The sequence below is a fragment of the Scomber scombrus genome, chromosome 17, assembly GCF_963691925.1.
Source record: "Scomber scombrus chromosome 17, fScoSco1.1, whole genome shotgun sequence".
Classification (NCBI taxonomy): Eukaryota; Metazoa; Chordata; class Actinopteri; order Scombriformes; family Scombridae; genus Scomber; species Scomber scombrus.
In genome coordinates this window covers 2,610,212-2,635,401 of record NC_084986.1, presented here as the reverse complement: position 1 = coordinate 2,635,401, position 25,190 = coordinate 2,610,212, and the positions used below count along the sequence as shown (strand labels likewise).

Genomic DNA, 25,190 nt, shown 5'->3' with positions numbered 1-25,190 from the left:
ATAAAATATATTTAAAAAAATGTGAATTCACTGTGTAAACTTGAAGCTATTTCCACCTTTCAACAGCGACAACTCTGCACAAATTGTTATATTTCATTCACACATTGAGACACTATGCTAAACAATAACAATGCACAAGAAAATATCTTGTCCTGTCCCGTGCAAGTGCATTGTGGGAGTTGTAGTACCTGGTGGTAGTCCAGGGTCAGAGGAGCGGTGGGTGCGGGGGGGGTAGCAGGTAGCGGCCTTCTCCCGCCCCTGAGCGCCGAGGGCTGGGTGCTCGGCCTCGTACCGGACCTTCACGGGGAGGAGTCGGACGAGGAGGATGCTCCGGGGTCTGAGACACACACACGCACACACACACAGACACACACAGACACACACACACACACACACACACACACAGACACACACACTCTTAGATTAAAGGCATACAACATCCTTCCATAAAACAGTATTCACATTAACTGTTTAACACACAACCCTTCAACATTTTGGGTTTCTACTCTTTACGACTAGAGATAAACACACGTCTATTATTTGATTTTATTCCTCAGACTCAGACTGTGTTATTTGTATTTTTAGCTTATTTTTTAAAACCTTTGGACATTCTTTAACAGCTTCAGCAGGAAGGATGGAAGCAGCCGGCCAAGTCTTCACATCTTCACCGTAACCTGGAGGCACCAAAACCTGAGACACACACAGAGATGTTTCATTAAACCAATCAAATTACACACAAAAAAAACAAAATATATAAACATGGGCATCAGTGTGTGATAAAAATAGATGTGTGGGTTGTTTTAAATACTAGTTTCATACATGTGTATAAATGTAGAATTAAATATAGAACGATGTGCTGTATTGTGAAGTGTTTTCCTGTTTCTTTGCTACAACAAAGGAGGGAAGGAAGGAAAGGAGGGAGGGAGGAAGGAAGGGAGGAAAGGAAAGAAGGAAGGGAGGAAGGACAGAGGAAAGAAGGAAGGAAGGTAGGAGGGAGGGAGGGAGAAAGGAAGGGAGGAAGGAAGGACAGAGGAAAGAAGGAAGGTAGGGGGGAGGAAAGAAAGAGAGAAGGAGGGAGGGAGGGAGGAAGGGCGAAAGGAAAGGAAGGAAGGAAAGGAGGAACAGTCAAAACAAACGGGGTCAATTTGATCCGGGAGGACAACACAAAGGTTAAAATATTCATTCCACAGATAAAAGCTAATTTCGATCGTGTGTGTGTGTGTGTGTGTGTGTGTGTGTTTGCTGACCTGTCCGTCGATGTACGCCACCTCTCCTCGCAGAACCACACGGCGGACTTTACCCTTCACCTTCATCCCTTGGAATGGCGTCCACTTGGACTTTGTGAACTGCATGGCCTGAGGAACGACCCACTCCTGCTCCAAGTCCACCTGAGCGACACACACACACAAGTATTAACGTGATTATCGAACGGACCCAAAAACACAAGACGAATAATCCTGTTATTCTAAACGTGCATGTACCTCAACGTAGGTGTTCTCCTGGACAGGCAGGTTGAAGATCCTGCGTGGGTTATCGTACAGACGTTTGATGATGTCGTCCATAGTCAGACGTCCATCACTGACGGCGGTGAGCAGCAGCGGCAGCATCGTTTCCAGGCCGGGGTAACCTGGAGGAGGACGCTCGCCGCTCTTCTCCTCCAGAGAGTGAGGAGCTAACGACAGAAAACAACAATAAAATAGTTACAAAAAAAGAGCGAAAATATTGAATTTCTTCAAGTTACTTCAGAGTGTGTTTACTCACCGTGGTCTGTGGCGAAGCAGTCGATGATGTCCAGGTTTTCCCAGAGCGCCTCCATGTCCTCACGTGTTCCCAGCATGGGCCGGACTTGTGCTCGTCCGTCTCCGATGTCGGCAACGTCTTCCTCACACAGGAAGAGGTGATGAGGAGCGACCTCACATGTGACCTGGATGCCTTTCTGCTTGGAAGCTCGGATGATCAGGATCTGAAATTAAGGATATAAAAGAATAATCAATACAATACAATATACTTTATTGTCTTGGACTCAGCAACTGCGCCATAAATGCCTTGACAGCCACAATGACAACAAACAGTACATCACCAGCCATACCTTCCCAACAACAATTACATAACAGTATTGCACATATCCTATAACATTGCATACAACACATACATACACCAATGGGAAAAACCAGGTGGGGAGTTCCGGTCCTCTGCAATGAGGCCAAAGCGGAAGTAACTTAAAACTGCATTCTATCAAAAGGCCACCAGGGGGCGACCGTTTTGGTGTCAAAAGGACTTCCGTCTCTATACAAGTCAATGGAGAATTCACCAACTTCTCACTTGATTTCTAACCTCAGTAAACGTTTTCAAAATGTGTTTATGGTCTCAATCGCTAGTTTAAAGCCTTCTTCAATGCAGTATGATGTTCATTTGGGACATTTTGGCCTCCCTGATTTTATATGTGACGATAAAGCAGGGTATGCATTAGGGCGTGGCTACGTGGTGATTGACAGGTTGATTGGTTCACAGGTTCAGGAGGGCGCCTCATGCTCCTCCTGATGCCCATATAAGTAGAATCCCTGTTTTTATTTTTCCCGGCATGCACCTGAAATTATCAAGATGGCGCTGCTCAGATCCGATACTATTGGCCTCCGAGCAGCAGTCCACAAACCAATGGTTGACGTCACGGATGTTACGTCCATTTCTTATATACAGTTTATGGCCTTAAGCAGCATTGTTTAGGAATTTGATGGAGGTTGGAACAAATGAATTCTTAAAATCAAAGATACTCGACACTATAACATCTGGAAGAAAGTATGAGAAATTATTTAAATAGAGCCAAATAAACTGAATGACTCCTCCTCCATCACTCCAGTCTCACCTCCTCCTTCTTGGCGACGTGGCAGATGTGGACCGGCCGCTGGTAGAGCTGAGCCACCATCAGGATGGCAGCGACCGTCTGCTTCTCAGCGTGAGCGACGATGGGCATCAGCTTGGGCCACTTCTCAAAGTGCTTCATACAGAACAGACAGTAGGTTAGTGTTTGGGGAGGATAAATAAATAAATAAATAAATCTAAATACCGACTCCGAGAAGAATCTGAGCATCTACAAAACTCATCTTTGCAAAATAAAGTCTATAATTTTAATTATGACAAATAATATTTTACTAGACTAAACATGTATATTATTAATGAACAATAATCTTTCCTTCCTTCCCTCCTTCCTTCCTTCCATCTTTACCTTTCTTTTCTCTTCCCTTTTTTTTCCATCTTTCCTGCCTGTCTTCTTTTCCTTCCTTCCATCCTTACCTCCTTTCTTCCGTCCCTCCTTCCTTCCTTCCCTTCTTCCCTCCATCTTTCCTTCCTTCCTTCCCACCATCTTTCCTTCCTTCCTCTCTTCCTCCTTTTCTTCCCTCCTTCCATCTTTCCTGCCTGTCTTCTTTTCCTTCCTTCCTTCTTTTCTTCCCTCCTTCCTTCCATCTTTCCTGCCTGTCTTCTTTTCCTTCCTTCCTTCTTTTCTTCCCTCCTTCCTTCCATCTTTCCTGCCTGTCTTCTTTTCCTTCCTTCCTTCTTTTCTTCCCTCCTTCCTTCCATCTTTCCTGCCTGTCTTCTTTTTCTTCCTTCCTTCCTTCCCTCCCTCCCTCCTTTTCTTCCCTCCTTCCTTCCATCTTTTCTTTCCATTTTTCTTCCCCCCCTTCCTACCATCTTTCCTGCCCGTCTTCTTTTCCTTCCTTCCTTCCTTTCTTCCCTCCTTACTTCCTTCCTTCTTTTCTTCCCTCCTTCCTACCTTCGTTCCATCCTTCCTTCCATCCTTCCCTCCTTCTTTCTTCTTCCCTCCTTCCTTCCTACCATCCTTAATTCCTTCCTTCCTTCCATCTTTCCCACCTGTCTTCTTTTCCTTCCTCCCTTCCCTCTATTTAATAATCCGTCCCACATCAGATCATATCAGGTTGTTTATGTCCCTTAAATGAAGAAGAGTCTGACCCTCCTGCTCTAAACATTTAGTGACTTACTTCCATCCACAGAGAGACGTTGTCCATCTTCAGGTCTGAATACGTGTCGTTCAGATACATCTTCAGACCTGCTGCCTGACCGGCGATGGACGGCAGCACGGCAGCGTTGTCTGAAGCAGCTCCGACGTAGAGAGCGTAGTCACAGCGGCAGCCCGCTTTGGCCAGCTGATAAAAACAAGATTTATATTTTTAGTTCAAGAAAATACAGTAAAAAAAAAACACTGATATCTCTCATTGTCTCAACATTCAGACGAGGACAGTGATTCGCTTTTTAGTCAATTTAAAACAAACAGGAAACAGGATTCTCTTTTAACTTAAAATTAGAGGGAAGGAAGGATGGAAGGGGAGTTAGAAGGAAGGAAAGGAGGGAGGAAGGAAGGAAGGGAGGGAGGAAGAAGGAAGGAAAAGAGGGAGGGAGGAAGAAGGAAAGAAGGAAGGAAGGAAGGAAGGAAGGAAGGAGGGAAGGAAGGAAAGAAGGTGGGAGGAAGGAAGGAAGGAAGGAAGGAAAAAGAGAGGAAGGAACTAAAGAGAGAAGGAGGGAGGGAGGGAGAAAGGAAAAGAGGAAGGGAGGAAGGAAGGAAAGAAGGACAGAGGAAAGAAGGAAGGGAGGAAGGAAGGAGGGAAGGAGAGAAAGAAGGGGGAGGAAGGAAGGAAGGGAGGAAAAAGAGAGGAAGGAACTAAAGAGAGAAGGAGAGAGGGAGGGAGAAAGGAAAAGAGGAAGGGAGGAAGGAAGGAAAGAAGGACAGAGGAAAGAAGGAAGGGAGGAAGGAAGGAGGGAAGGAAAGAAAGAAGGGGGAGGAAGGAAGGAAGGGAGGAAAAAGAGAGGAAGGAACTAAGGAGAGAGGGAGGGAGAAAGGAAAAGAGGAAGGGAGGAAAGAAGGACAGAGGAAAGAAGGAAGGGAGGAAGGAAGGAGGGAAGGAAAGAAAGAAGGGGGAGGAAGGAAGGAAGGGAGGAAAGAAGGAACAGTCAAAACAGACGGGGTCAATTTGACGCGGGAGGACGACACAAAGGTTAATATATTATTCAATTCTCTTGATATGAAATGTGTTGCGTACCTTCTGCACCAGAGCCAGCGTGTTGGGGTCGGTGATGGCGGGGGAAGTGTTGGGCATCGCACACACCATGGTTACCCCTCCTGCCAGAGCCGCCGCCGTACCTGACGAGAAGTCCTCCTTGTGTGTGGCACCGGGCTCCCGCAGGTGGACATGGACGTCGATCAGACCTGACAGTCAATTAAAAAAACAAAACTGTAAAAATGTGACTTTTTTTGGGACATTTTGAAGCACTAAAAAGTTTGCTATTATTACCATATTATGGAGCTTTTCCACGATACAGTTCTAGCACTAGTCTACTCGGTTTTTCTTGCGTTTCCATCAGGGATAGTACCTGTTACTTTTTTAGTAACTGCTCTGCCGAGGTTCCAAGCAGGCGGGTATTCCCTCTGAATCCTCTGAAATGATGCCAACTCGGAAGTAACTTAAAACTGCATTCTATCAAAAGGCCACCAGGGGGCGACCGTTTTGGTGTCAAAAGGACTTCCGTCTCTATACAAGTCAATGGAGAATTCACCAACTTCTCACTTGATTTCTAACCTCAGTAAACGTTTTCAAAATGTGTTTATAGTCTCAATCGCTAGTTTAAAGCCTTCTTCAATGCAGTATGATGTTCATTTGGGACATTTTGGCCTCCCTGATTTTATATGTGACGATAAAGCAGGGTATGCATTAGGGCGTGGCTACGTCGTGATTGACAGGTTGATTGGTTCACAGGTTCAGGAGGGCGCCTCATGCCCCTTCTGATGCCCATATAAGTAGAATCCGTGTTTTTATTTTTCCCAGCATGCACCTGAAATTTTCAAGATGGCGCTGCTCAGATCCGATACTATTGGCCTCTGAGCAACAGTCCACAAACCAATGGGTGACGTCATGGATGTTACGTCCATTTCTTATATACAGTCTATGGTACCAAACCGAGTCGAGTCGAGCCGAGTAGTGCTAGAACGGTCTAGTGGAAAAGCGCCATTAGTGTTGTTTCTGCTGCCCCCTAGTGGCTGAAAAATGCACATTAATGCAGGTTTAAGATGGATTATTTAGTTTGCTAGTTTTATTCATTCATATGCATTCATGACCTTCATAATCTCAAGTTTCTGCTGCACAGATTTAATGTTTAAGTGCATAAGAACAGAAACAGGCTACTTTAAATATCCGGTAATATACTCAGTGATTAGGAGTTAGTGTGCATGAGTGCTGAGTCAGAATCAAACGACACATTAGTGACGTCGGAGCTGCAGCGACTCACCGGGGAGTCGGACCAACGTCTGCGAGGCCATGCTGTCAATGTGAGTTTTCACTGGTGGACTTCGACCAATCTGATGAAGAGCCTGCAACAACAACAACAAAATACATCAATTTATATGATTTATGTTGCTAGGTAACTGAATGCAAGCTTTTCCACTATACAGTTCTAGCTCTACTCGGCTCCATCAGGGATAGTACCTGGTACCTGGTACTACATCAGGGATAGTACCTGGTACCTGGTACTTTTTTAGTATCTGCTCTGCCGAGGTTCCAAGCGAGCCGAGCCGATACTAAATGTGACATCATCAGACTGCCGGCCACTGATTGGTCAGAGAGTCACTGGAAGAGTCATGAGCACGACGTAGTGAGAAGTAAGGATGGAAGAAAGGAGAATAAGACAAGAAGGACAGAGGGAAGGAAGGAAGGAAAGATGGAGGAAGGGAGGAAGGAAGGATGGAAGGAAGGAAGGACGGAAGAAAGGAAGGAAGGAAAAGAAGACAGGAAGGACAGAGGGAAGGAAGGAAGGAAGGATGGAAGGAAAAGAAGACAGAAAGGACAGAGGGAAGGAAGGAAGGAAAAGAAGACAGGAAGGACAGAGGGAAGGAAGGAAGGAAAGATGGATGAAAGGAAGGAAGGAATGACAGATGAATGGAAGGAAGGAAGGAAGGAAGGAAGGAAGGAAGGAAAAGAAGACAGGAAGGACAGAGGGAAGGAAGGAGGGAAAGATGGATGAAAGGAAGGAAAGAAGGAAGGAAGGAAGGAATGACAGACGAATGGAAGGAAGGAAGGAAAGAAGGAAGGAAGGAAAGATGGATGAAAGGAAGGAAGGAAGGAAGGAAGGAAGGAATGACAGACGAATGGAAGGAAGGAAAGAAGGAATGACAGACGAATGGAAGGAAGGAAGGAAGGAAGGAAGGAAGCAAGGACAGACAATTTACCAGATTAAATGATTGATTTGATCTCGACGTACCTGAACAAAGAGTTTGGTGCACTTGATGTCGATGATGAGAGGCACGGAGTAATCGATGGCCATGCGTCTCGTCCGGTAGCCTTTGGTGACGAAGGACGACAGCCGGCGCCCGCCGCTGTTCCTCATGGAGAGGTTGATGACCAGGTCGAAGTGGTTTTCCTCCAGGTAGTTCATGATGCTGCGCTGCTTCTCCTTGGTGGGACAGTCGCTCTCTTCCTCCTCGAAGGGCCAATCCACCGCCGTCACCTGAGAGGACGAATCAGACGGGAGAAGAAGGTCAGAGGAGACGACAGAAAGGCTGTTTGTTTAAGTCTCTGCTTGTTTTGTCGAGTTATTTGAGTATTTTAGGACTCGTTAGTATGTAACTGCTCAGCTTGTGGATGACAGCCTTTATTTTTAACACTAGAAATGATCAAACTTGCACCGTCTGCAGAGGAATCTCATATCTCTGACTGAATTAAAGGCTAAATGTAAATTCTGGTAAACTACTCCTTTATTAATTGTCTAGTTTCAGCTCAGTTGATCCTTCTCAGTATTGTTAATTACCTGTTTTAGTCTTCATAACGTTGAGATCTGGCTGTCACTATTGTTTTATTGGACAAAAAGGTACATTAAGATTAAATAATCCTGAATCAGTAGCTACAAGTTTAACTGTCATTATTTATTATTTAATCTTATGATGAAAAACTTTAAAAACTGCATTTTTTAATACTTTTATTAGCAATACACAGCTAGTCCACAGTTGTATGCACATGTTGCAGGACAAAGCTCAATGTATGCACGTTAAAAAAAGCAGGTTTGTTTCCCCACAGATTATTTTTACTTTATGTACTTTAAATATCATTTGTGCAGGATGCTTTTTGAGTACTTTGGAAGGCGGCCATTGTAAACTTCTCATTATAAACCCATCACTGTTCCTGCTCCATGTCATCACCTTCTTCTTCAACATGCACCATAATGTACCTGCAAATCCTGCTCTATTAAACCTCTATTACCTGATTTATTAATATACTTTTTATCTGATAACTTCAGGTGTCTGTTACCTTGACTCCGTGCTCTGTGTAGAAATCAGCTGTTCCCAGACTGGCGTACAGGTCGTAACCCAGAGACTCCAGAGCCTGCACAGTCGGCAGCAGCTCACTCTTGTTCTATAGAAACACAACAACACAAAAACTTGTCAATAAAATGAAAAGATTTGATTAATAAACAGAATGGAAGTGACCTACAAGGATTCTTATTTCATGTTTTATGCCTCAAATGTTTGTATTATTTGTATTTCTGCAATAAATAATCAATTTATTGCTTTCTGAACAGTTTGATTATTGTATTTATTCACTGGTGAGAAACAAAATAACCCAAAAAACACTATTCTGTAGTTTTGTGAAGGATTGTAGAACCTGATAATGTAATAATTTCCCAATAATGTAATATAAAAAACCTCATAACTCAATAAAAAATGTACTAATGTTATTAAAATGTAAATTACATTATTAGGTTCTGCAAAAATAAAGTTAACCCAATAATGTTATAATTTATTACATCATCGCTATACAGAGATTGTTACATTATTGGGAAATGCACTTTATTACATTATCAGGTTTTATTACATTTTTTATTGAGTTATGAGGTTTTTTTTATAACATTATCAGGTTCTACAAGGATTTCTTGGTTTATGGGAATAGAAATAGTTTATTTCTTGCTTTAGAAAATGAAGTTAAGGTATTTTTTATTGAAAACACATCAAGTAAGTAAGAAACTTGTTTGGATAAAATCTGCAGTTTATTTCTACATTAAACCAGGCGGGGAGTTCCGGTCCTCTGAAATGATGCCAACGCGGAAGTAACTTCAAACTGCATTCTATCAAAAGGCCACCAGGGGGCGACCGTTTTGGTGTCAAAAGGACTTCCGTCTCTATACAAGTCAATGGAGAATTCACCAACTTCTCACTTGATTTCTAACCTCAGTAAACGTTTTCAAAATGTGTTTATGGTCTCAATCGCTAGTTTAAAGCCTTCTTCAATGCAGTATGATGTTCATTTGGGACATTTTGGCCTCCCTGATTTTATATGTGACGATAAAGCAGGGTATGCATTAGGGCGTGGCTACGTCGTGATTGACAGGTTGATTGGTTCACAGGTTCAGGAGAGCGCCTCATGCTCCTCCTGATGCCCATATAAGTAGAATCCCTGTTTTTATTTTTCCCAGCATGCACCTGAAATTTTCAAGATGGCGCTGCTCAGATCCGATACTATTGGCCTCCGAGCAACAGTCCACAAACCAATGGGTGCAACACGGATGTTACGTCCATTTCTTATATACAGTTTATGACATTAATGCAAGACTGCAAATCTGCTTTTAGACCCATGTTGCACTATAATGTATTATTTTAACTGCCAGCTGGCTCATAATGTTCACATCGGCAAAATGCAAATTCACCTAAGTGTATTTCTGTTTTATGGTTAAAAATAAACTTTCCTGCTGATGTCCGTCTCCTCCTACAAACATACCTTATAGCTGCCGATGGACAGCAGGATGTTCTTCTTGGGGATCTTGAAGCCTGTGGACAGCATGGCTTTGAGGTACGCCTCGTATCGGTTCTCCCCAAAACAGGCGACTTCTCCCGTGCTGGTCATCTCCACCCCGAGCACCACGTCCGCTCCGGCCAGCCGAGAGAACGAGAACTGAGGAACCTGAAGTGGAGGAACATGTGAGGGTTAGGAGGAATAAATAAAAAACACAGGGAACGAAGTATCAATACAACATGTCTGGTTTGAGTCGGTTTTGTTACCTTGACGCCCACAATCCCTTTTCCTCTCATCAGGCCAACAGGCTCGACGTCCTCCCCCATGATGATCCGTGTTGCCAGGGCGACCAGGTCCACGCCAAGCGTCTTGGATATGAAAGGGAAGGAGCGGGAGACTCGGACGTTGCATTCGATCACCTTCAGCTGGTCGTCCTGTTAGAAGAAACAACAAGAACATTTAATACAGAGTTAGTTTCTACTTCCTGTGATTTAATGTTTGATATTCTGAATATCAAGAAAAGTCTTTGTTGTTCCTGAGCGTCAAATCACATAAAATGGTTAAATTCTTTTTTTTTTTTTGCTCTTCATCAAAAATGATGATATGAATTAAAATTAAACATTTTATCCTGATACATTTTTCAGCTCGATGGCCCAGCTTGACTTTCACTGGAAGGAAAGATGGAGGAAAAGAAGGAAGGAAAGAAGACAGGAAGGAAAGAAAGTGAGGGAGGAAAGATGGAAGGAAGGAAGGAACAAAAAGAACAGGAAGGAAATATGGAAGGAGGAGGGAAAGAAAGAAGGAAATACAGAAGGAAGGAAGGAGGGAAGAAAAGAAGACAGGAAGGAAAGAAAGGAAAGAAGGAAATATGGAAGGAAGGAAGGAAAGAAAGATGGAAGGAAGGAAGGAGGGCAGAAAAGAGGGAAGGAAGGACGAAAGGGAGGAAGGACAGATGGAAGAAGGGAAGAAAAGATGGATGGAGGGAATGAAAAGACAGGAAGCAAAGAAAGGGAGGAAGGAAGAACAGATGGAAGGACAGAAGGAAGAAAGGAAGGAATGAAAGAAAGATGGAGGGAACAAAAAGAAGACAGGAAGGAAATATGGAAGGAAGGAGGGAAGAAAAGATGGAAGGAAGGAAAAGAAGACAGGAAGGAAAGCAGCTCTCTGCTCTGAAACATTTGAACCCTTTCTGTTTCTCTCATCAGTTTCACGTTGGATCGTCTCGTGTTCGTTACCTTGGCGATGAGCTGCAGGTTAAACGGTCCAGTGACCTGCAGCTCCTGTCCGATGGCGTGAACGATCATCTTGATCCTCTCGATTGTCTTCTGATTCAGGTCCTGAGGCGGCGTCACCAAGGTGGCGTCCCCGGAGTGAACGCCGGCATTCTCCACGTGTTCGGACACGGCGATGGCCATCACGACCCCGTCGCACGCTACGGCGTCCACGTCTATTTCCTGAAGAGCACAAACATATTAAAGTCTTTCCACTGTCACATAACTCTCCTGTACATATCGTGTTTCGTAGAGTCTTTTCTTTTTTCTAACCTTGGCCTCCTGGATGAATTTGGAGATGACGACCGGATGCTCCTTGGAAACGGCCACGGCGCTGCTCAGGTATTTCTCCAGGTCGCTGTCGGTGTACGCGACGTTCATGGCCGCTCCGCTCAGCACGTAGGAGGGTCGGACCAGGCAGGGGTAACCCACCGTCTCACAGAACTTAGCAGCAGACTGCAGGGAGAAGAAAAATATCAAATATGTAAATAAGTGTGCCTGGTATTCACAGATAATCGCTTAACTGAAATGTGCAGTTATATTCTGAATTAAACACTAAATATCTAGATGATTGTGTTTTGACATCATTTAGGGCTGCAGCTGATTATTTTTTTATTGCCAAATATCCAACTATCAATCAACCTTTTTGTCTATAAAATGTGTGAAAACAGTGAAAATGTCTGATGTAATGTCTGAGAAAACAAGGTGATGTCATTAAATGTCTTATTTTATCTGACCAGCAGCATAAAACTCAAGATATTTAATTTATAATTGACAAAGAAAAGCTTCAAATCTTCACATTAGAGGCTGAAACTAGCAAATACAAAAAAAAAAGAAGATATTTAAATGATTATTCAGTCATTTATAATATTCTGTCAATTAATCAGCTAACTTTTTGGTCCTCACCTTCTTATCATATCATGCAGACTTTAAAAAATAAACAAATTAACACCTTTGTGTCGTGCCTCCTGGTCAAATTGACCCAGTCTGTTTTGACTGTTCCTTCTTTCTTTCCGTCTGTCCTTCCTCCCTCCTTCTTTCTTTCCTCCCTTCCTTGTTTTCCTTCCACCATCCCCCTTTCTTCCTTCCTTCTGTCCTTCCTTCCTCCCTCCCTCCTTCTCTTTCTTTCCTCCCCCCTACCTTCCTTTCTCCCTCCCTCCTTCCCTTTTTTCCTTCCTTCCCTTCCTCCTTCCTTCTCCCTCCCTCCCCCTCCTTCCTCCCTTCCATCCTTCCTGTCCTCCCTTCCTTCCTTCCTTTCCTTCCTCCCTCCTTTCTCGACTCGAGGACAACAGGAGGGTTAATATGTTTTTCAATTAAAATAATGTAACAAATCACATCACAGTTGAAATATAAATCTAAATAATCACTATAAGATATTTTTCTCTCAATAATTCAGCCTTATTCTCTGGTTATACTACGCCTGCCTGCTTGCTTGTGTCTCTGTCTCTGTCTCTGTCTGCGTCGTACCTCGGTGTCGGAGAGCTCCTTCCACTGCGGCTGGCTGATGCCGATGGTGTCGAGCATCCTGGAGAACTTGAACCTGTTCTCGGCGCAGTCGATGCACTCGGGCGACGTTCCCAGGATGCGACACTGCTGGCGGTGCAGAGACATGGCGATGTTGTTGGGAAGCTGGCCGCCCATCGACAGGATGATGCCTTCAGGGTTCTCCATCTCGTAGATGTCCATCACCACCTGAGACGGGAACAGTTATTTACCTCAGAGTCTGGATCAGTAACACTCAGACTGTTTCATTCAAAGTAATACAACATTAAAGTAGTAGTATAGTTATTGGTAGTATATTATTGTAGTTACCTCGAAGGAGATCTCATCAAAGTAGAGCCGGTCACACATGTCGTAGTCTGTGCTGACGGTTTCAGGGTTGTAGTTCACCATGATGGTCTTATAACCCATCTGCAATAAATATCATAAGACATCAGTTCATATTCATTTAATGGCTCCAACAGTCAAGAATCACATTATTTATATGACAAGAATCAAGTAAACAATCATCAGGTTGTCAGTATTTAATAATCAGGTGATTAAGAGGTTAAAGTCACAAATATGTAAGAACATAGAGACAAGAGGAGCTATTATGATGCACTTCAGTGTTAGGGCTAAATTAATATATATATTTATCCTTCATGTCGTCCTCCCGGGTCAAATTGACCCCGTCTGTTTTGACTGTTCCTCCTTTCCTTCCTTCGGTCTGTCCTTCCTCCTTTCCTTCCTTCCTTCCTCCCTCCCTCCATTCCTTCTTTCATCCCTTCCTTCCTCCTTTCCTTCGTTCTTTCCATCCTTCTTTCCTCCATAGTTCATTCCTTCCTTTCCTTCCTCCCTTCCTTCTTTCCTTTCCTCCCTCCTGTCCTTCCTTCCTCCTTCCTTCCTCCTTTCCTCCATCCTTTCCTTCCTTCCTTCTTCCTCCCTTCCCTCCTTCTTCCTCCCTCCTTTCCTTCCTTCCTCCCTCCTTTCCTGCCTTCCTTCTTCCATCCTTCCCCCCCTTCCTTTCCTCCCTCCTTTCCTGCCTTCCTTCTTCCTCCCTTCGTCCCTTCCATCCTTCCTCCCTTCCTTTCCTTCCTTCCTTCCTCCCTCCTTTTGTTCCTTCCTTCCTTCTTCCTTACTCCTTTCTTTCCTTCCTCCCTCCCTTCCTTCCTTCCTTAACTCGAGGACAACAGGAGGGTTAAATAAAGTACAGGTGAAATAAAAAGTTTAAACAGTAAAGGAAGAGACTAAATATAAGTGGAGTAAATGGAATGAAAAAAAACATTCAAAAGCTGTTTTATCTCATAAAATCAATATAAAAATGTATGTGGGTTTCATTCATTACAAATTTCAACATATCCATTTCCTAATGTATCAGTTGATTACAGCCAACCACTGTGAATTAAAGTGTTAATATGAAACCAAGCAGATAAACTAGAAAGAATAATAATAAAACATGAGGAAACATAATCTTGCAGCTATTTAAGTCATTAATGAGTAAAATGGATTTACAACATAGACCAAGTATCAGCATCATTAACGGCTCACGGACCTTCCTGAGCTGCGTGATGCATCCCACCGCGCACCAATCAAACTCCACGCTGCTGCCGATGCGGTAGACGCCCGATCCGATGACCATGACGTGCTGATCTCCGAAGCCCAGGTCGTGCTCTGTGCCGTGATAGGTCAGGTACAGGTAGTTAGTGCAGGCGGGCCACTCGGCCGCCACCGTGTCGATCTGCTTCACCACCGGCAGGATGGACCAATCACGACGCAGCTTTCTCACGGCCAGCTCGGTGCTGACGAAGGAAAAACAGACAAACTCAGAACAGTTCAAAACAACCTGGATTTTATTTTCACACCTTTTTGTGATTAAGGTGGATGATATTCTTCTTAAAGATGTTTCTATTCTGACTTCACTCACCTCTGCACAGCCTGCGCTATCTGCTTGTCGGAGAAGCCAAGCTGTTTGGCTTTACGCATCACCTCTGGAGGCATGGCGCTCTCATCCTGTTAACAACAAACATCATCAAGATATAAAATAACCTGAACTTTAACTGGAGTTTAAACTGCTGTTATTAACCCTCCTGTTGTCCTCGAGGGAAGGAAGGAAAGAAGGAAGGAAATGAAAGGAAAGGAGGGAGGAAAGAAAGGAAGAAAGGAAGGGAAGAAAGGAAAGAAGGAAGGGAGAAAAGATGGAAAGGAGGGAGGGAGGAAGGAAGGAAGGAAGGAAGGAAGAGAGGAAAGGAGGGAGGAAGGAGAGTAGGGAAGGAAGGAAGGAAGGAAGGAAAGGAGGATGGAAGGAAAGTAGGGAAGGTGGGAAAGGAGGATGGAAGGAAAGGAGGGAGGAAGGAAGGAGGGAGGGGAGGGAGGGAGGGAGGGAGGGGAGGAAGGAAGGAAGAAGGGAGGAAAGGAGGGAGGGAGGAAGGAAGGAAGGAAGAAGGGAGGAAAGGAGGGAAGGAGGAAGGAAGGAAAGGGGGGAGGAAGGAAGGAAGGAAGGAAAGGAGGGAGGAAAGGAAAGAAGAAAGGGAGGAAGGATGGATGGAGGAAGGAAGGAGGGAAGGAAGGTAGGGAGGAAGGATGGAGGAAGGAAGGAGGGAAGGAAGGTAGGGAGGAAGGATGGAGGAAAGAAGGAAGGAGGGAGAGAGGGAGAAAGGAAGGGAGGGAAGGAAGGAAGGGAGGAAAGAAGGAACAGTGAAAACAGACCCTGGAGGACGACAGAAGGTTAAAGGTCACCTGGTTGTAGGTCTCCAGCAGCTTCTCGTGGTCGGCGATGTTCTTCATCTTGTGAAGGAACCAGCGGTCGATCTTGGTGAGATCGTAGAGCTGGTCCACGGTGTAGCCGGCTCTCAGCGCCGAGGCCAGAACGAAGATGCGCTTATCAGTCGGCCGTCTGCAGCTCCTGGTGAGCAGAGCGGATCAGAGAGAGGTGAGAGGACACATTAAGAGACATTTAGAAAATCATTGTTGTGCTTTTCCTTCCTCTTTGTTGCCGTGACAACATAAAACATGGATTTATTTCCTCATTGAGCCTAAATGTGATGTTTTACAGACTCATTCACACGTCATTGGTTCTAAACTTTTATTAAAAACATGTTAGAGACTCATTCTGTTCATGTTCATAAATGTCTCCAGCAGGATCTCTGATGTCAGCAGTGATTTGTGTTATTCTTCATTTATACACTAAAGCACAGGGATGTCAAACGTGAGGCCCGTGGGCCAGAACCGGCCCGCCGAGGGGTCCAATCCGGCCCACTTTCCTTCCTCCCTCCCTTCTTTCTTTCTGTCCTTCCATCTCTCCTTCCTCCCATCTTTCTTTTCTTCCCTCCTTTCTTCCATCTGTCCTTCTTCCCTTCATTCTGTCTGTCCATCCTTCCTTCCTTCAATCTTTCCTTCTTTTCGTTCCTTTTTTTCCCCTTCCTTCCATTTTTTTAATGGTCCGGCCCACATCAGATCAATGAAATGAATGAAAATGAGTTTGACCCTCCTACACTAACACAACCTGTATCTATAGCAACCATAACACAATCTGATGGTCTGTCTGTGCATTACATACCTCATACAAGAGCTAAAGATTGACCTAAAAGTTAAATGGGTTCAATAGATTTTAGTTTTTGAGCAGATATCATGACCTGAGGAGCCTACAAAGGCTTAGAAATCTGTTAATCATCAGTCTGATAAACTAAGAAACATGGTTGGAGGTTTCTGGCACAACTTCAGCTACTTCTAAGGTTTTTGCTTACATCAACGCGTTTCGGCTTGTGGCCTTAATCTGGGTCATCATGAAAGACTTTAAAAGCAGTGTTTAAATATAGTTAAAAAAAAGAAAGAAATTGGGTTGACAAGCATAAACCCAACCCATTTTGGTAGGATGACACGTGTCTAGATGCACATAATTGGGTCTTTTTTGTAGATTTTTTTTACCTTTTTAAAAATGTTTTTACTGCTTTTTAAACTACTCTATTTAAATACTGCTTTTAATGTGTTTTATGTCGACTCTGATGAAGGCCGCAAGCCAAAAACTGTCAATAGCTGACCATGATCAACTCAACACAGGTTTAAAAAGGACATCATATGGAAGAATAAAAAATAGAGTAGTGTCTCTCTTTACCTGTTCAGACACAGGTTTGATGGTGTGATCAAATCCTACACAGTTCTCATCCACCATCCTCAGAGCTTTCTGGAAAGCTTCCTCAAAGCTACGACCGATGGACATCACCTCACCTGTGCAGAACAGAAAGTTTAAGCATTAAAGTAAAAAAATCCAGATTTCACTTTATAGACTGAAGCTCTTTATGAATTCACTCATTTATATTTAACATGTCTCTGATTCTATTTATTGTTGGAGATCTACTGATTTTATTTAGTTTACAGCTTCCTATTATTATCCCAGCTTAACATTACAGTATCTATTCATTCATTAAGGCAAAAGCACATGAAATATTAATGATTCGGTGTGTTTATTGGCTCTTACCGACACTCTTCATGGAGCTGCCGATCTTAGTGGAAACTCGGAGGAATTTGCTCAGATCCCAGCGAGGCACCTTCACCACACAGTAATCCAAACTGGGCTCAAAGTTAGCCGTTGTCTGGTTGGTGACGGAGTTCCTGCAGACACACAGGATATTTAAATGGTATTTAGAAAGAGAGATAAACTGAAAAGTAAAAACTGGAACAGACAAATAAATATGTATGTTGATGAAGATGAGAAAGTGGCCAAAAAATAACCAAAAATGTATATACACATTGTTCTGTTCTTAGGATAAATATCACCTAAAGACAAACAGACATGTCAGAAGTTGAATTTTGATTGTTATTAACCCTCCTGTTGTCCTCGAGTCAAGGAAGGAAGGTAGGAAGAAGGAAGGAAAGGAGGTAGGAAGAAAGGAGGAAGGAAGGAAGGGAAGAAAGGAAGGGAAGGAAGGAAGGAAGGAAGGAAGGAAGGAAGGAAGGAAGGAAGGAATGGAGGAAGGAAGAAGGAAGGAAGGAAAGGAGGGAAGAAGGAAGGGAGCAAAGGAAAGAAGGAAGAGATGAAGGAAAGAAGGAAGGAAGGACGGTAGGAGGGAGGGAGGAAGAAGGAAGGAAGGAGGGAGGGAGAAAGGTAAAGAGGGAGGAAAGAAGGACAGAGGAAAGAAGGAGGAAGGGAGGAAGGAAGGAAGGAGGGAAGGAAAGAAGGAGGGAGGGAGGAAAGACAGAAAGAAGGAAGGAAGGAAGGGAGGAAAGAAGGAACAGTCAAAACAGACGGGGTCAATTTGACCCGGGAGGACGACAAGAAGGTTAATAGACAAAACAAATGTTGTTTCCTGTTATTCATACATCATGAATCAAAATTACAAAAGGATGTTTAAATCATATTCAGAAAGAGACAAACAGAAAAGGAAAAACTGGAACAGACAAATAGATAGATAGATAGATAGATAGATAGATAGATAGATAGATAGATAGATAGATAGATAGATAGATAGATAGATAGATAGATAGATAGATAGATAGATAGATAGCTGGAGAGATAGATACTTTATTGATCCCAAAGGTTCAAGAGTATGACGGGTATCCATCAAATCTGATGCCAATAAATGACCAAGAATTAAAGAAATATACACATTTGTCTGTTCTTTAGGATCAAATATCACCTAAAGAAAAACAGACACACCAGAAATTGAATTATAAGCACATCATTGAGCGTCATTACAGTGAAATACATACTTGAGTTGTGGCAGCGGGATCCCCAGTCCCAGTTTAGCCGCTACGTAAGCCAGCGGATAACCAGTCGCCTTACTGGCCAGAGCCGAGCTTCGGGACAGACGTGCGTTCACCTCGATGATGTAATACTGAAAAAACATCATTAACACAAACATCAGCATCTGTATGTGTTTGTTCCAGGTGGGGAGTTCCGATCCTCTGAAATGAGGCCAACGCGGAAGTAACTTAAACCTGCATTCTATCAAAAGGCCACCAGGGGGCGACCGTTTTGGTGTCAAAAGGACTTCCGTCTCTATACAAGTCAATGGAGAATTCACCAACTTCTCACTTGATTTCTAACCTCAGTAAACGTTTTCAAAATGTGTTTATGGTCTCAATCGCTAGTTTAAAGCCTTCTTCAATGCAGTATGATGTTCATTTGGGACATTTTGGCCTCCCTGATTTTATATGTGACGATAAAGCAGGGTATGCATTAGGGCGTGGCTACGTCGTGATTGACAGGTTGATTGGTTCACAGGTTCAGGAGGGCGCCTCATGCTCCTCCTGATGCCCATATAAGTAGAATCCCTGTTTTTATTTTTCCCAGCATGCACGGAAATTTTCAAGATGGCGCTGCTCAGATCCAAAACTATTGGCCTCCGAGCAGCAGTCCACAAACCAATGGGTGACGTCACGGCTGTTACGTCCATTTTATATACAGTCTATGGTTTGTTCTTGTATCAGAGTCTGAATCTTTGTGTGTGTGTTTCTTCACCTGCTCAGATTCGGGGTTCAGAGCGTACTGGATGTTACACTCTCCCACGATGCCGAGGTGCCTGATGACTTTGATGGCCGTGTTCCTCAGCATGTTGTACTCGTGGTCGTTTAGCGTCTGGCTGGGCGCCACCACGATAGATTCTCCGGTATGGATGCCCAGAGGGTCAATATTCTCCATATTACACACCTACACAAGAATAATCAATGAGGTCACGTTAGTATAACTGCAACTAACTATTACTTTCATTATCAGTTAATCTGCAGAATATTTTCTCCATTCATTGTGTCAGAATATATTGAAAATGCAAATGTTATAATTTCTTAAGAGTAACCCAACTGTCTAAAGTCGAAACATACTTAATTTACAATCATGTAAGATATAAATCCTCACATTTGCAACTAGCAAAATACTGAAATGATTAATTGATTATCAAAATAGTTCCTGATTCATTTTTTGTTGAAATCAACAAATTAACTGTGCAGCTCTAAACCTAGTTATATTTTAAATGACATCACTCCAGCATGCCCACAGATGGGGCATTTAACTATAAGAATCTCTTCTCTACTCACAGTGACACAGTTGTCGTAGGCGTCTCGGACCACTTCGTACTCGATCTCTTTCCAGCCTTTCAGAGATTTGTCCACCAGCACCTGGGAGGTGTGGGCGAAGGCCGACGTCACCAGAGAGGTCAACTCCTCCCGGTTGTTGGCGAAGCCGGAGCCCAAACCGCCCAGAGCGAATGCTGAACGGACCAGGACGGGGTAGCCGAGACGTTCTGCTGCTGCCACCGCCTAACGGGGGTAAAAACACAGATTTAGACCTCAAAGAAGAAAATACAAACAGATTTTCTTGAGGAATAAATATCATCCAGGAGGGGAGTTCCGGTCCTCTGAAATGAGGCCAACGCGGAAGTAACTTAAAACTGCATTCTATCAAAAGGCCACCAGGGGGCGACCGTTTTGGTGTCAAAAGGACTTCCGTCTCTATACAAGTCAATGGAGAATTCACCAACTTCTCACTTGATTTCTAACCTCAGTAAACGTTTTCAAAATGTGTTTATGGTCTCAATCGCTAGTTTAAAGCCTTCTTCAATGCAGTATGATGTTCATTTGTGAAATGTTGGCCTCCCTGATTTTATATTTGACGATAAAGCAGGGTATGCATTAGGGCGTGGCTACGTCGTGATTGACAGGTTGATTGGTTCACAGGTTCAGGAGGGCGCCTCATGCCCCTCCTGATGCCCATATAAGTAGAACCCCTGTTTTTATTTTTCCCAGCATGCACCTGAAATTTTCAAGATGGCGCTGCTAAGATCCGATACTATTGGCCTCCGAGCAGTAGTCCAAAAACCAATGGGTGACGTCACGGATGTTACGTCCATTTCTTATATACAGTCTATGATATCATCAAATGTAGATAAAACTAAATCCTGATCTGTTTCACCTGCTCCACAGACAGCGCCGCTTCACTGGGCGCCACGTGTTCATTGATCTCTTCCATCTTCTCCACGAAGATCTTCCGGTCCTCGGTCATCTCGATGGAGGCCACCGGCGTTCCCAGCACCTTCACGTTGTACTTCTCCAGCACGCCCAGCTTGGTCAGCTCCACGCCGCAGTTCAGAGCCGTCTGCCCGCCGAAAGTCAGGAGCACGCCGTCCGGACGCTCGTTCTTTATCACCTGAGAGAGGAGAGAAGGACATATGCTGCTTTTACTCAGCGTGGAATAAGCTGTTGTGATGTCTAGTTTCGTCTTGTGGAAACTGAGCTGAACTTTTCTTATGGTACCGACTACAAATACATGAATCTTTTATATTGTGGTAGACCAGAAGTATTGAAAATCTCTGCATATATACACACATATTCCTTTAGCACTTATTGGCATATTATGTTTATTATAGTTAATAAGAGTTGATTTCTACCTGAGTGACATACTCCGACGTGAGTGGCAGGAAGTAAACTTTGTCCGCCAGCCCTTTGGAGGTCTGGACTGTGGCGATGTTTGGGTTGATCAGCACAGTCTGGATGTTCTCTTCCTTCAGAGCTTTAATAGCCTGGAAAACAAAAAAACACCATTACATCAGCTGGAATACAAGAGAGAAACTAAACATTTCCCCTTCAAGCCAAGCTTTTCTCTGACAGACCTGAGAGCCGGAGTAGTCGAACTCGCCGGCCTGCCCGATGGAAAGTCCTCCAGAGCCGAGGATCAGAACCTTTCTGGGTCGAGGAACATCTTGAGGCTTCGAGGAATGCTTGTAGGTGAGATGCTCCGTTAGATGCTGCTTCACTGTTTAACAAAAACAGAAAGTAATCGGTCACTTTGAGCTCCAACCTATTCAGCTTTTCTAATGAATGATACACAACATATTGACTGAATTACTATGATTATAATGTCCTTTAATTTCTAGCAGTATGGCTCATGATTCTTAACTCATAATTGGTACTAATAAGCACAATCTCATTGATAAACGCCTGAAATTATTACAAAAACTGAGTTTAAGTCTCGTTAAAATAGACAGATAATGTATTTGGTCTATATTTGATGTGGATATTATACTTTTCAACCGATATCTATTAAAAAAAATCAATTAAACTGGTTAATAAAGGCCTCGAATCAGATTTCTGAAGATAAATTTAAGGTTGCTTTATGTTGGTAATAATGAGTTTTTGGAAATGAAAATGAGAGATCAGTCACACTGTCAGTCAAGCATGTTTGAGTACTTTGAAAAGCTCTTTATACATATATCATAATTATTATTATTATTAGTGGTAGCAGTAGTAGTAGTAGTAGTACTATAGAGAAATAAACAACTAAATCTAACTAAACTAACCAATAATATGCTTCAAACTTCTATTATCAGCTGCTTTGTTACATATAAAGTTAAACGTCAGAGAAATGAAATGTGCTTAAAAAATTCCTCGTTACCAGATTTGGTAGCTTTGCCCTCTTTGTGGTCTCTGACGGTGTCGAGGAAGACGTCAAACAGACCGACCAGATCAGTGGGACCGGCCATGTGCTCCGGGTGGAACTGAACACTAGATAATAAAAATAAAAAAAGATCACACAGATTTTAAATCACCCGTTTAACCTTTGTGTCGTCCTCCCGGGTCAAATTGACCCCGTCTGTTTTGACTGTTCCTTCTTTCCTTCCTTCCGTCTGTCCTCCCTCCTTCCTTTTCTTTCCTTCTAGCCTCCTTTCCTTCCTTTTTTCCTCCCTCTGTCCTACCTTCCTCCCTCCTTCCTTCCATCTTTCCTGTCCTTCTTTCCTCCGTACCTCTTTTCCTTTGTCCCTCCCTCCCTCCTTCCCTCCCTTCCTTCTTCCTCCTTTCCTTCCTTCCTCCCTCCTGTCCTTCTTTCTTCCGCCCTTCCTCCCTCCCTCCTTTCCTTCCTTCTTCCTCCCTCCCTCCCTCCTTTCCTTCCTTCTTCCTCCGTTCCTTCCTCCTCCCTTGCTTCCTTCTTCCTCCCTCCCTCCCTCCTTTTTTCTTTCTTCTCCCTCCCTTCCTTCCTTCCTCCTTTCCTTCCTTCTTCCTCCCTCCCTCCTTTCCTTCCTTCCTTCCTTCCTTCCTCCCTCCTTTCCTTCCATTCCTCCTTTCCTTCCTTACCTTCCTCCCTCCTTTCCTCCCTCCCTTCCTTCCTTCCTTGACTCGAGGACAACAGGAGGGTTAATTAACATCAGAATGAAGATGTGTGCACTCTCTGCTCCCGTTACCTGAACAGGGGTTTTGTGTTGTGTACGATGCCCTCGTTGGTGTGGTCGTTGGCGTTGGTGAACAGGACGTCCCAGTCGCTAGGCAACGTGTCGGGGTCGACGGCGAACCCGTGATTCTGACTGGTTATGAAGCAGCGGTCTGTTCCTTTATGGATGCACGGCTGGTTGTGACCCCGGTTACCGTACCTGAGAGACGAAAGAGAATTAAATTAAATGTATTAATAACATCAATTAGTCACATTTTTGCAATGTATGAAAAGTGCTTTAAAGAAATGCTGCAATGTAACACATAGAAAATAAAAAAATCTATGAAATACATGATAGACATTTGATTTTAATTTGAGTACCAAACGCAAAAAAAAAAAAAAAAAAAAGTGCAATAAATGACATTCAGCCTCACTGGATGTCGACAAACAACCATTTTGCCATGTAAAGACAGGGCTGGGCAATATATCGATATCATATCCTCATATTTGATAGACATCGTCTTAGAATTCAGATATCGTAATATCGTGATATAGCGAAAGTAGGGGGGAAGGGAGGGAGGAAGGAAGGAAAGGAGGGTGGGAAGGAAGGAATGAAGGAATGGATGAAGGAGGGAAGGAATGGAGGAAGGAAGGAAGGAAAGGAGGGAGGAAGGAAGAATTGAAGGGAGGAAGAAGGAAGGAAATGAGGGAGGAAGGGAGGAAGAAGGAAGGAAAGGAGGGAGGGAGGAAGGAAGAAGGAAGGAAAGGAGGGAGGAAAGAAGAAGGAAGGAATGAAGGAAGGAATGGATGAAGGAAGGAAGGAAAGGAGGGAGGAAGGAAGAATTGAAGGGAGGAAGAAGGAAGGAAATGAGGGAGGGAGGAAGGAAGAAGGAAGGAATGAAGGAAGGAATGGATGAAGGAATGGATGAAGGAAGGAAGGAAAGGAGGGAGGAAGGAAGAATTGAAGGGAGGAAGAAGGAAGGAAAGGAGGGAGGGAGGAAGGAAGAAGGAAGGAATGAAGGAAGGAATGGATGAAGGAGGGAAGGAATGAAGGAAGGAAAGGAGGGAGGAAGGAAGGATTGAAGGGAGGAAGAAGGAAGGAAAGGAGGGAGGGAGGAAGGAAGAAGGAAGGAAGGAATGAAGGAAGGAATGGATGAAGGAGGGAAGGAATGGAGGAAGGAAGGAAGGAAAGGAGGGAGGAAGGAAGGATTGAAGGGAGGAAGAAGGAAGGAAATGAGGGAGGGAGGAAGGAAGGAAGAAGGAAGGAAAGGAGGGAGGAAGGAAGAAGGAAGGGAGGAAGGAAGGAAAGGAGGGTTTTTTTTCCCCCTGTGTTCTAGTTGTTCTTTTATTTGCCTTTTACCCACTTTATCATTATGCTGCCCTCCCGAGGTTTAACTGACTGACTAGTTTGGCATATTGTAATTTCGTGATGTGGCATAAGAGTCTTTTCCTGGTTTTAAAGGCTGTATTACAGTAAAATGAGCACACTTTAAGCCTGGTTCTGGTTCTGAGGTTTCTTCCTGTTAAAAAGGGATTTTTTTTCTTGCCACTCACCAAGTGCTTGCTCATGTGGGAATGTTGGGTCTCTATAAAATTAAAACCGGTTTAGACCTGCTCTATGTGTAAAGTGCCTTGAGATGACTTTGTTGTGATTTGGCTCTATACAAATAAAGATTGATTGATTGATTGATGATGTAATTTTCTGAACTTACCAGATTGTTCTAGCTGTTATATTATTTAGCTTTTACTCACTTTATCATTATATCCACAATACTGATGATTTACTATTTATCAAGAATCACATTGTGTAAATATTTTGTGAAAGCAGTGAAAGTCATCCCTACAATATTGTTGTGATATCGATATTGGGGTATTTGGTCAAAAATATTGTGATACTTTTGTGTTATTATAATCTGGGTAGCCCACATACAGACAGGTTTCACACTTTCTGTCCACGTGAAGACTAAATGTCTATCAGGGGTAAACACTGATACACCTGCAGTCTGCTGTGAACTATCAGGGATTTAAAATGTCCCTGCAATCCTACATTCCTGTTTTCTGTTGTGATGCTAACAACATTCCTGCATGGTTCTGGGAACACTGGACGTCCAGGATGACCCTCACAGCGAGCCTGATAAAGCAGCCAGCAGTGACGTCTCAGAGGGGGAAAAACACACTCCCTAATCCCACAGATGTGACCGTGGAGTTCAGCAGTGAGGAGCCTGGAGTGTTTGTTCAGTCTTATTCATAACAAGCTTGCTCAGTCCAACGTTACAGCACACACAGCCCAGACTGCTGAGAACAGCAAAAAGACACATTTCACATCACAGTTCTCCCAAAGAAAGTGTGTGGATTTGAGTGTGTGCTCAGGTCAGCGAGGACACATTTCGATTGCAGAAAGTCCTCTGTAAGCTTGGCAAGAGACAGATAGAGCTCCAGACATCAGTGCATTCCTGTCATATGATACAAAGTCAAATTTGATGCTCTGCTCTGGAGCCAGACAGATATATCGGCAAGACGATA

General features: G+C 43.6%; 1 protein-coding gene across 1 annotated transcript in view; it reads right to left on the bottom strand.

The window, feature by feature from the left end:
* cad (carbamoyl-phosphate synthetase 2, aspartate transcarbamylase, and dihydroorotase) overlaps positions 1 to 25,190 on the bottom strand; it is a 41,273-nt gene that overhangs the window by 9,439 nt on the left and 6,644 nt on the right. The window contains 32 exon segments of the mRNA XM_062436799.1: positions 189 to 231; positions 233 to 337; positions 601 to 690; positions 1,248 to 1,388; positions 1,482 to 1,672; positions 1,762 to 1,963; positions 2,864 to 2,995; positions 3,996 to 4,160; positions 5,052 to 5,218; positions 6,295 to 6,376; positions 7,264 to 7,509; positions 8,307 to 8,411; positions 9,771 to 9,953; positions 10,052 to 10,219; positions 11,021 to 11,239; positions 11,330 to 11,512; positions 12,524 to 12,748; positions 12,869 to 12,967; positions 14,088 to 14,334; positions 14,460 to 14,545; positions 15,272 to 15,424; positions 15,426 to 15,437; positions 16,647 to 16,759; positions 17,010 to 17,143; positions 18,242 to 18,366; positions 18,993 to 19,181; positions 19,565 to 19,786; positions 20,439 to 20,672; positions 20,914 to 21,045; positions 21,136 to 21,278; positions 21,918 to 22,027; positions 22,702 to 22,887. Of these exon segments, the coding sequence (XP_062292783.1) occupies positions 189 to 231; positions 233 to 337; positions 601 to 690; positions 1,248 to 1,388; positions 1,482 to 1,672; positions 1,762 to 1,963; positions 2,864 to 2,995; positions 3,996 to 4,160; positions 5,052 to 5,218; positions 6,295 to 6,376; positions 7,264 to 7,509; positions 8,307 to 8,411; positions 9,771 to 9,953; positions 10,052 to 10,219; positions 11,021 to 11,239; positions 11,330 to 11,512; positions 12,524 to 12,748; positions 12,869 to 12,967; positions 14,088 to 14,334; positions 14,460 to 14,545; positions 15,272 to 15,424; positions 15,426 to 15,437; positions 16,647 to 16,759; positions 17,010 to 17,143; positions 18,242 to 18,366; positions 18,993 to 19,181; positions 19,565 to 19,786; positions 20,439 to 20,672; positions 20,914 to 21,045; positions 21,136 to 21,278; positions 21,918 to 22,027; positions 22,702 to 22,887 (4,832 nt within the window).